General features: G+C 45.2%; 1 protein-coding gene across 8 annotated transcripts in view; it reads left to right on the plus strand.

Moving 5' to 3' along the window:
* BEND5 (BEN domain containing 5) overlaps nt 1–12,104 on the plus strand; it is a 1,466,135-nt gene that overhangs the window by 1,191,068 nt on the left and 262,963 nt on the right. The window contains exon 1 of one of the 8 annotated variants that reach the window (NM_001190953.1): nt 9,938–10,179. The exons of 6 other annotated variants lie outside the window; for them this stretch is intronic. In NM_001190953.1, coding sequence (NP_001177882.1) covers nt 9,954–10,179 — 226 coding nt within the window. In that variant the 5' untranslated portion in view covers nt 9,938–9,953. Of the gene's footprint in view, nt 1–9,937; nt 10,180–12,104 lie in introns of those variants that run through there. One more of the 8 variants, XM_010803672.4, reaches the window with a different exon arrangement.

Genomic DNA, 12,104 nt, shown 5'->3' on the forward strand with positions numbered 1-12,104 from the left:
AGTAGGGCTTTGAGAGTCAGTGACACCTAGCTAACAGCAGGTTAAAAAGGAAGTGTAGCCTTGTAGGATGAGGCAAAAATCACTACCTTGTGTCCTGGGAGGCCCATGGACTGTGTCAGTGAGGTTCTTGATACTATTACATTTATTGTTGGTTCCAGAGTGTGAAAACTATGTGTGATTGTCAGTGTGACAATTTTTCTGTAATTATTTCCATTTTTTTCTTCTTTACATTTAGAAAAACATTTTTAAAATGTCAGTCTGTCCAGTGGTTCTAAAGGAAAATTGAGGGCTTTTATTGTTTTGAGGGGCCAAATTATGGGGGCCAGACATGGTGGGGGCCCAGAAACACACAGACACTCTCAAGAGGAAGATAAGACTCGGAGGGACAGAACAAGGCCCTTGGGACACCTCTCCCACCTCATCTTTGCAGGCTTCTCTCTCCTCCAGGGTCTGTTTCAGATATGCATTCTTTCAACAAGTATTTGTTTAGAGTCTGCCTTATGCCAGGCTGGGTGCTAGGATACACTGGTGAAAGAGAAAGATAGGACCTCTTCCCTACAGGAGGCTTTTGACCTAGTGGCAGAGACAGACAATAATAGAATAAATATATACTATAATAAACTTCATGAAAAAAAATATAAGTGGCAGTGGAAATATGTAACAGGGACCTGAGCTAGTCTATGAAGGGGGATGGGAGGAGCAAGCCAGCAAGCCTTTCCTGGGGAAGTGACATTTCAGCTGAAAAGTAACAGAATGAGTTAATAACGGAAACCAGAGGCAGCTTCTAAAACTAATAGTCCCCTGATTGAAATTCATAGGTGAGGCAAGTTGCTTTCTTCCCAGGTAGGCTAATTTTTTGGTTTCTTTTTCAAAACAAATTCAAATGCTCTTCCTTGGTGACAGCATTTCTTCTCCCTCTTCTATTCACAAATTTTTTTTTGATCTTCAACCATTGGGAATTGGTTTGCTTTGCTTTGCTAATGCGGAGTATACACACCTAGACTAAAATGCCTGGGTTCAGATCATTCATGTAGCCAACTCCTGAGCGTGACCAACATGAGATCAAAATGTAGCTGAGATCTGATTGGTTGAACTCGACCAATGTGTTGCCTGCTTGATCAGGCCAAGACATCTGGCTTCAGACTGCTGTAAACACTTCTGCATTTTAGATTTTATATAATGCATACATGTTTTTTATTTCTTTGAAGAAAACACAAAAAGTAAGTTTGAAAGAATGAATCAATGGATCCAAATACATTCTCCTGGAAGTGTTTGCTGCAGCAGGTCTGGGCAAGGCCCATAGCCTCAATAGCTTTTCAACTTGTGAGATCTGGGTCCGCCTTTGGTGACTACAACCCTGTGCCCATAGGCTCTGGTTTAAAGAGAATGGCTCTGGGATCGAAGCATTATGGAGTGCTCGTTAGATAATTATCAGGATAATTTATCTCATTATATTCAATCTTATGGAGAAGGCAATGGCACCCCACTCTAGTACTCTTGCCTGGAAAATCCCATGGACGGAGGAGCCTGGTAGGCTGCAGTCCATGGGGTCACTGAGAGTCGGACACGACTGAGCGACTTCACTTTGACTTTTCACTTTCATCCATTGGAGGAGGAAATGGCAACCCACTCCAGTGTTCTTGCCTGGAGAATCCCATGGACAGAGGAACCTGGTGGGCTGCCGTCTATGGGGTCGCACAGAGTCGGACATGACTGAAGCGACTTAGCATGCATGCATGCATTCAATCTTACTTTCAGCATGGGGATAAGCATTCTAGTAACAATAATGATAGTGACAATAATAATAATAACAATAATAGCAGCTATCATATATTGAGAACTCACTATGTGTCAGCTACTGTGCCAAATATTTTATATGGGTTATCTCATTTAATTCTCACAGAAACTCTATGAATATTTCCAAGAAGAAACTGAGGCTTGGAGAGATTAAGATATTTGTCCATGACCACACACTTAGTAAGGATGTGAGTGCGCAAAGTCTGTCAGTCATGTCCAACTCTTTACAACCCCATAGACTGTAGCCTGCCAGACTCCTCTGTCCATAGGATCTTCCAGGCAAGAATACTGGCCTAGGTTAACATTTCCTTCTCCAAGTGATCTTCCCCACCCAGAGATTGCACCTGGGTCTCCCACATTGCAGGCAGATTCTTTACCAACTGAGCCACCAGTTCACTTCAGTTCAGTCATTCAGTCATGTCCGACTCTTTGTGACCCCATGGACTGCAGCATGCCAACTTCCCTGTTCATCACCAACTCCCGGAGCTTACTCTAACTCATGTCCATTGAGTTGGTGATGCCATCCAACCATCTCATCCTCTGTCATCCCCTTCTCCTCTCACCTTCAATCTTTCCCAGCATCAGGGTCTTTTCCAGTGAGTCAGTTCTTCACATCAAGTGGCCAAAGTATTGGAGCTTCAGCCTCAGCATCAGTCTTTCCAGTGAATATTCAGGACTGATTTCCTTTAGGATTGACTGGTTGGATCTCCTTGCAGTCCAAGGGACTCTCAAGAGTCTTCTCCAACACCACAGTTCAAAAGCATCAATTCTTCTGAGCTCAGATTTCTTTATAGTCCAACTCTCACATCCATATGTGACTACTAGAAAAACCATAGCTTTGCTAGATGGACCTTTGTTAGCAAACTAATGTCTCTGCTTTTTAATATGGGGTTTAGGTTACTCATAGCTTTTCTTCCAAGGAGCAAGCATCTTATAATTTTATGGCTGCAGTCACTATCTGCAGTGATTTTGGAGCCCCCAAAAATAAAGTCTCAGTTTCCATTGTTTCCCCCATCTATTTCCCATGAAGTGATGGGACCAGATGCCATGATCTTAGTTTGCTGAAAGTTGAGCTTTAAGCCAACTTTTTCACTCTTCTCTTTCACTTTAATCAAGAGGCTCTTTAGTTCCTCCGCTTTGTACCATAAGGGTGGTGCCATCTGCATATCTCAGATTATTGATATTTCTCCTGGCAATCTTGATTCCAGCTTGTGCTTCATCCAGCCCAACATTTTGCACAATGTACTCTGCATACATTTAAATGAGCAGGGTGACAATATACAGCCTTGACTTACTCCTTTCCTGATTTGGAACCAGTCTTTTGTTCCATGTCCAGTTCTATCTATTGCTTCTTGAACTGCATACAGAATTCTCAGGAGGCAGGTCAGGTGGTCTGCTATTCCCATCTCTTGAAAAATTTTCCATAGTCTGTTATGATCCACACAGTCAAAGCTTTGGCATAGTCAATAAAGCATAAATAAGTGTTTTTCTGGAACTCTCTTGCTTTTTTGATGATCCAGTGGATGTTGGCAATTTGATCTCTGGTTCCTCTGCCTTTTCTAAATCCAGCTTGAACATCTGGAAGTTCACGGTTCATGTACTGTTGAATCCTGGCTTAGAGAATTTCGAGTATTACTTTGCTGGCGTGTGAGATGAGTGCAATGAGTAGTTTGAACATTCTTTAGCATTGTCTTTCTTTGGGACTGGAATGAACACTGCCCTTTTTTAGTCCTGTGGCCACTGCCGAGTTTTCCAAATTTTGCTGACATATTGAGTGCAACACTTTCATAGCATCATCTTTTAGGATTTTAACTAGCTCAGTTGGAATTCCATCACCTCTACTAGCTTTGTTCACAGTGATGCTTCCTAAGGCCCACTTGACTTCACATTCCAGGATGTCTGGCTCTAGGCGAGTGACCATACCATTGTAATTATTCGGGTGGTGAAGATCTTTTTTGTACAGTTCTTCTGTGTATTCTTGCTACCTCTTCTTAATATCTTCTGCTTCTGTTAGGTCCATACAATTTCTGTCCTTAATTGTGCCCAACTTTGCATGAAAAGTTCCCTTGGTAGCTCTAATTTTCTTGAAGAGATCTCTAGTCTTTCCCATTCTATTGTTTTCCTCAATTTCTTGCATTGATCACTGGCGAAGACTTTCTTACCTCTCCTTGCTCTTCTTTGGAACTCTGCCTTCAAATGGGTATATTTTTCCTTTTCTCCTTTGCCTTTTGCTTCTCTTCTTTTCTCAGCTATTTGTAATGCCTCCTTAGACAAACATTTTGCCTTTTTGCATTTCTTTTTCTTGGGGATGGTCTCGATCACTTCCTCCTGTACAATGTTGCAAACCTCTGTTCATAGTTCTTCAGGCACTCTGTCTATCAGATCTAATCCATTGAATCTATTTGTCACTTCCACTGTATAATTGTAAGGGATTTTATTTAGGTCATACCTGAATGGTCTAGTGATTTTCCCTACTTTATTCAATTTCAGTCTGAATTTGGCAATAAGGAGTTCATGATCTGAGCCATCTTCGGCTGCAAATAATATAATCAATCTGTTTTCTGTATTGATCTTCTGGTGATGTCCATGTGTAGAGTCTTCTCTTGTGTTGTTGGAAGAATGTATTTGCTATGACCAGTGCATTCTCTTGGCAAATTTCTGTTAACCTTTGTCCTGCTTCATTCTGTACTCCAAGGCCAAATTTGCCTGCTACTCTGGGTATCTCTTGACTTCCTACTTATGCATTACAGTGTCCTATAATGAAAAGGACATCTTTTTTGACTGTTAGTTCTAGAGGGTCTTGTGGGTCTTCACACAACCATTCAACTTCAGCTTCTTCAGCATTACTGGTTGGGACATAGGCTTGGATTACTGTGATATTGAATGGTTTGCCTTTGGAAATGAACTGAGATCATTCTGTCATTTTTGAAATTGCACCCAAGTACTGCATTTCAGACTCTTTTTGTTGACTCTGAGGGCCACTCCATTTCTTCTAAGGGATTCTTGCCAACAGTAATAGATATAATGGTCATCTGAGTGTGTCACTTTTCAAACAAACATTTCAGAGCCCTGTGTATTCTCCCTGAAAATAGTATCTAGGATTTGCTGAGCAATTTCTTTGTGACTGCCATGTTACCTAAAAATCTTCCAACTCAGACATGCTCAACATGGTCTGATTTTAAAATAATCCAGAAACTAATAAAGAAAACATTTCCCAGGTCCCATCCCCAGACCAATTGTATCATAGGATGTTGGGGGACAGGACCTGGGAGTGGCATATTTTTTATGTTCCCCAAGTGATTCTGATACACAAAAAAGTAAAAACTCCTGTCCCAGTTCTCACAATACATTCAGAAGATACATATTATTGGCCTCATTTTATGGGTAAGGAAACTGAGGGAGGCAAACTGTCTTGCCCAAAGTTACAGCAAAGGTCTGATTCTAAAGTCCACATTCCTTTGGCCCTCCAGGTTGTCACCTACATGACAAGTTGGCATTCCCTCTAACTCCAGGCAGTGTTCACTGGCCTTTGAGGTTGTTCTCAACATACAAGTCCTCTCTTTCCTTCCTTCCCCCTGTCTCCTGTCCCTCTCCTCCCCTGCCTAAAACCCCACTGTCAGACTCAGCCAGACTTCACCATCAGGAGTTCACATGGATATACTGTGTTTATACCACCGTTTTGGTGATAGTAGCAGTTCAGGGTAATGCCCAGCATGGGCCTCCCAACAGTCCCAGATCCTCCCAGCCATGTGTCAACATTCCTTCCTTGAATCAGCCTGAAAAGACAACGGCCCTGAGCTCATAGCACAGCAAGTTGTTTTTCTGGACAGAATTTTTAAAAAAAAAATTTTTTTTTAAAGCAAAGACTTAAAAAGTCAAATTAAATATCACAGGGGGGAAAAAAGGCAAAATCATGAAAAAATGTGGTCAATCATTAGCAGAGAGGTTGAAAAGACACGCTCCAGTTGCTTTAAAAACTCACAGAACCCAGGTCTCCTTAAAATAGTTTTGCAAAGTACATTGAGAATTCCATGCAGTAATATGAAACATAAGTCCCCCTGCTGCCACTGATCATGCTTCAGCTGGCTAAACTGAAGGAGCTTGACATTAACCCAAGGCTCTGCAAAGCTCGACAGGAAAGCGCGAGGAGACACAGTCGCAAAGCTGCCCCAGATGTGTACATTTTCTGCTCCATTAAAGTAACTTGGAAGAGAGGCAAAGTACATTTGGCTGGTAGGAAGAGGGAGTCAGGGGAGGAGCAGGGAGAAGACAGGCAGCCTCATCGTGGGCCTCCCACTCCCCAGTCCTGCTTCCCCCCAATCCTTAGCGACACCATTTCTAATCCAAAATGTCTAAAATGCAAATATGACCACAGGCTTTCCAGGATTCCCCAGAGCCAAACTCTTCGGCCAGTTTTCTTAACTCTATCATGAGGTTCATAATACCCACTTCAAAGGTTCGGTGTGAAATTAATTGAAATCATATATACTTGGTGGCTGGCATAAGCTTTGGAGGAAGAAAAGTAGATATCACAATTATCATCACTGAAACCGGGTCATATGAGGAAAGACAGGTGAAGGAAGTGAAGATGTCTGGGCAGAAGACAAAGATCCTAATGAGATAGGATCCCAAGTTTTTCCATATCTGATGGGCTGGCATGAGAGTCTTGGTGGTGAACTTAGTATGACAGCTACAGGGGGAAAAGTTCTGCATCAGTGTAAGTCTGAAAGACCTTTCTAACAGTCAGTAGTGTCCCAAAGATAAGGGGTGCTGGTAAACTTCCTAACATTAGGACCATATAAGAAGTGTTTGGATGACCGTTTAGCAGGGATACTGAAGAGGAGGTTCAAACATGATTTGGTCGAACAGGACATTTTTAACCACCTCTTTTAAGTCTGAAATATGTACTTTTGAACTCTCTTTGTTTGCCAATCACTGAATCATCAACATCTTGAGTTTCTGGTCTGTGTAAAGCCTGGGGCAACAGTCCCTGGATCAAAGAGGTACTCTGACTCCAGTTTTCACTAGGACGAAGGATACACACTTAGTAGGTTCCCTAGAAGCTGTGTTAAAAGACTATGTGATACATACAGGAAGCAGAAACTCTGCTTGTCTTTCTGTTGCCTTTAGGCTGCTGAACGCTGTCTCTTTGAACATCCTGTTCATGCCATTCCTTCTCTAGAATCCATTCTGTGCACCTGCAAGAAAACGTATTGAGTCCAGGTTTACTCTGTTGGCTTCCATGTAATTATTTGTTCTTTTCTTCTTTCTGGGTTCTTGGAAAATGAAACTGCCCCCTTAAGAGAACTATTTACACTGATTTAGGTGGAGAATTTGTTTGAACCTGACGGTGCAATGGTACTTAATATGTTCGTGGATGTGTCTGTCTCACAAAGAGAGCAATCATGATGGGCACATTGGTTACTGGGAATGGGAAAGACAGCTGAGATTCAGCTCCAACTCTGAAAAGATGGGACAGATGTTCAGCAAAAGCATGCAAGAAGTTTGTTATTCATGCGGTGTCTTTCTTTAATGCCTTTGTTTCTCCCCAGTTCTGCGCTAGGATGCTGAGGTTACCCAGCCTTTTTGTCACCCCCGCACCTCCAGAGAGCTCATTCTAATGAGGGAAGATAAAATGTGATGGACAAAATAGTAGAAACTGCCTATGCTTGAGGAGAGAGAATGGTTGGGGAAGCTTCACAGAGGAGGAGACTTGTGCACTGGCCTTCAGGGGAGAGTAAGGTCACTATGTACTCCGGGGAGGAAGAACTCCCCAGGATGAAGGCAGAAAACGCACAGAGGCTTGAGATCCTGATAAAACATGCTCTCTTGGAAGATGTCAAATAGTTTAATGTGTCTGAAATGTACTGGAATGTCCAGAAAGGTGATAAGAGATGAGACTGGTAATGTACTTTGAGGTCACTCTCATCTAGATGGGCTAGGAGGTTGGCCAGGGTGCTACTTGACATTATTTTGCAAACATAATTTGGAGTTTCATGGTATTTCATTTAATATGGCCAGCTCTGCATGATTCATCTTTTAAATCAGAAATCTTGCTACGCATTACTTCCCCTTGACCACCATAGGAATGTATTCTTAAAATAAAAACGCATGCAAGATCAGTCCAAACAAATCATAATCATGAAGGTAAACCTGCTGGAACAATTCAGAGTGGCTCCTCTTTTTTCCACAAGTATGTGGGGCAACAGAGGCATCCATACAACATGTGGTCCTATCTGTGTGTACATCAGAGGCTCCGTTTAAGGGAAGTCAATCTGACCTGTACAGTTGGATCTGGGGAGAACGTGTTGATGGGGTTTTTGGCTTACCTACTTAATCATTCATGTAGCTAATCTGAAATGTGAGCATAGTGCTTTTTAAAAAAAATAATGTTTAATGCTTTCTGATTATAAAGTAATACCTGCTTATTGGGGAAAATAGTTATATAAACATAAACACACAAAGGAAAACAAAGTCACCCACGACTACTAAGAAACATTGTGGCACATTTATTTTGCTTTTTTCTTACAGGTTGAGTTCATTAAAATGAATTTTTTAAATATATAATATGTAATTCAGTCTGCCATCTCCATTCAACATTCCTCTATGAGAACACTTTTCTCACTGTAACATAATTACTTATACTTTCTTAATACTTCCGACCAGACTGTGTTTCCAGGACAGAGGAGGGTTATTCATAGTAACCTGATTTCAGCACAGAAATCCAAAATCAAGATACACTGTCTAACACTGCAAGAGATCCAGGTGTTTATCCTGTGTGTTTTCCTCTCTCTACCACCAGCTCTTAGCCCAGAATCTGGCATGTGGTGCATACCCAATGAATACTGGTTGCTTGAATAAATGGGTGTGAGTGGATGGTTGGGTGAATGTGGATTTTTAATTATTATTATTTGCCACCCAAAATTCACTGAGCCCCTACCAAGTGCCAAGTTTGTGCTAAGCAATGGGAATATAAGTAGCCACACTGGATACCAAGTCCACCCCCTCAGAGGCCTCAATGTGAGGATGCTGTCCCCCTCTAACATGGGATGAGGTTCCTATGAGGAACAGCCCCAGTCAGCCGTCTTGAGGCTGATGGTGTTCATACTTTTCCGGGGGACACAAGCCCCTCCAGGCTCCCTTCTGCCTGTGACACTGGGGACAGAGCAAAGACTGCTGTTCCACAGAGTCCCGTTCCTGAACTCCTTGAGGTGCCCCAGAAATGCTCAGCTAGCCCTGGGTTTGCCTTCCCCAGAACAACCCTCCCCTCCCTGCTCATTCCAGCAGGTTCCAGTTTAGAGACCCGCATGCTGTGGAGGGGACCTCACTGCTGGAAGACTACAGGGGAGAGAGGCTACCCTGCTCCTTCCAGCTGAGAGGGGCCCTAGATAAACTCTCCACCATCCCAGCCAGCTAGTCCAACTGGAAATCCCAGATAACCCCAGTTTCTGGTCAGAACTAGTTTGGTAGCACAGGGGGAATGACTGACCCTCCCCACAGGGGAGCTGGCCGTTTCTGCCAAAAAGAAAAAGAAAGTGAACTAAAGGAGTTGAGGGGAGTGCTTAGAATTATTTGAAATACTCCAAAATTCTGCTTGCTTGCAAGTGCGAGTTTACACTTCGGAATGCAAACAAGCTTGCCCCTCGCCCTACATTTCTTCCCTCACACTCTCCTCTCCTTTGCAGTGCAGTTTTGCTGCCATGCAATTTGGTTTGTAGCGCGATTGTTGAAGCGGCGAATCCAGCATGCAGCGCGACTCTGATGATTAGTCAATGCATTTTTTTTTTCCCCTCCCGCAAGGCTATTGTTATTATCATTATTGCAATGCAGTCTCTCGGCCCTTTCCCCTTCCCTCGGCGAATCGCACTCCGGCTGTGATTGCTCGGGTCTGACTTCGCGAGTGGCGGTGCGCTTCCAAACCCCCTCCTCCGCCCCCCGCCCCCCGTCCCCCTCCCTCCCGGTTCCGCGCCCAGGCGAGAGCAGCCGATTGGCAGAGCGGGGCTTTCAGGAACAATAACAGCGGGGGGAGCCCGGGCCCTGGGGAGCCGCCCCCGCCCCCGGCCAGGCCGCGCGGCTCGCGCCCCGCGCCGGGTCCCCACCTCCGCGCCCGCCCCGAGGGCTCACCGGCCGAGCGGGGCCCGCCCCCCGCGCCCACCATGTACGCCTTTGTGCGGTTCCTGGAGGACAACGTCTGCTACGCGCTGCCCGTGTCGTGCGTGCGCGACTTCAGCCCCCGCTCGCGGCTGGATTTTGACAACCAGAAGGTGTACGCCGTGTACCGGGGCCCGGAGGAGCTGGGCGCTGGGCCCGAGAGCCCCCCGCGCGCCCCCCGCGACTGGGGCGCGCTGCTGCTCCACAAGGCCCAGATCCTGGCGCTGGCAGGTGAGCGAGGGGGCCGGGAGGGACCCGGGGGCCGGGCGGGGGCCGGGAGCCGGGGAAGGGGCCGGGGGGAGCCGCTGCTCGCTCCGGCCCCCTCCTCCCGTCCCATAGGCTTTTCTTTGTGGGGAACGGGGTGTCTAGAAGGCCAGACCAGTTAAAAATACGGGATGGTCCCCTTTGTCTTCCCCGCCTCCCGGACAACTCGCGCGCTGTCAGTCTGTCTCCGTGTCTCCGTGTCTGTCCTACTCTTTCTGTTTCTGTTCTCTGGCTACTTCACTTTCCCTTTCTCTCTCTGCCTGTTTGCACCTTCATTTCTCTCCCACCTTCTCTTTTCCTCTCTCACTTCCTTGCCTCTCTGCTGTTTCAGTCTCCTTAAGTTTCTCTAGCCGGCTGTCTCTCCCTTTAAGGCCCGCAGTACTGCCTGAGGAGGCAAGGCTTGATATTGTCAGACTCTTCCAGGTGGGAGTCCCTCTTCACAGAGGAGAGCTATGACATCCTTGTCCCATCTGGGCGGTCCCTGGATGGGATGAAGAGGCCTTGATTACTGGGTACTGGGTGCCTCTCTCCTGCCCCTCCCTGAATAGGTGCAGAGGTAAAGAGTTAGTGGCACTTAGCATCCCTCAGCCTCCACACCTCTTTTGAATCTCCCAGAAGGCTCCTCGAGTAAGAACTGAGGGCCAGGATAAGACTAGACTTTCCATTCCTGCTTTCCCAGGGCCCTGAGAAATAGGTAAGGCAGGTGGCGCATCCCCATTTGACAGGTGAGAATGCTGAGGTTCAGTTAGAGTTGGACAAGAAACCAGCCCCCTAGTCTCCTTCACCAAGTTCCTTCTGCCATACTGAAGCACCTTTTCCTTTGTAAAGTCAGCAGATCCTCTTTCGCAGCCAGTTCTAGGAGGCTTGGGTACAGACAGGAGTAGAAGAGGGAAGTGTCCCTTCTGTTTTGGGGAGCAGCCTTCTAGCTATTCCTGGTAAGTAAGGAGGGTGTACCTCAGACTGAGCAGACAGTAAGCCCTCCTGCCCTCCAGTGCAAAGAGAAGACCAGGGATGAGTTGATATTGCTGGTATTTTGTAGTTTGAGACCTTTCCTATCTTTTCCAACTTCCTTAGCTTTCTTCATTTAGCTTAAAAGATTAATTCAGCATTTATCATATTTAAATTTGGCAAGTAAGGAAACTGTGGCTTGAAACAGAGAAGTGACTTTCCAAGGGTCTCCTGGCAAATTAGCCGTACATTAGAGCTCTAGTTCATGTTCCTTTCCATCACCCCCTGTTGCCTCTGGAAAGTAGGTTTGCCAGAGTTGAGGAGTGGAAGAAAAGCTGGAAACAGATGAGCACCTGGGGCCCTTTTGGCAGGACTGTGCCCTTACCACCTCTCTGACAAGCCCTGGGACGCAGTGGTATAAACCCACCCATAATACCGGGGCATGCCTGGGACCAGAAAAACAGAATGAAGGAAAGTATGCAGAAAAAAGGGAAACCTTTGTAGTTGATGAGGTTTTGTTTTGTTTGCTTGGTTTTAATTACCTGAGGGAAGGGATTTGGAGATTTTTTTCCCCCAGGAGTACAGAATTGCCCTGAGGAAGTTATAACTAGGTTGTAACCATTGCTTCCCCTTGACTTTAAGAAAAGAAAGCATGCTCTTGACGAGTCTGTTATACTCTTAGATCTGGAAGGGCCCTAGGAGAGAAATGGTGTATGTCAGAAGGAGTCAGTGGTATGTACATGTTTTAGTGTGGGATGGCTGTTTTCCTCTTTTAGAGATTGTTCATTCATCCATTTATTCATTCAGTAAATATTAACACTGTGCTTGGCTCTTCAAGCACTGTAGAGAGGCTGCTGGGGGAGACAGCAGCCCCCACAGACTCTAATTTTTGAAAATTGACAAAAGTCTTTTTAAGTAAGACAATGTAATCTTCGGTCTGAGGA

This window comes from Bos taurus, chromosome 3, assembly GCF_002263795.3.
Source record: "Bos taurus isolate L1 Dominette 01449 registration number 42190680 breed Hereford chromosome 3, ARS-UCD2.0, whole genome shotgun sequence".
Classification (NCBI taxonomy): Eukaryota; Metazoa; Chordata; class Mammalia; order Artiodactyla; family Bovidae; genus Bos; species Bos taurus.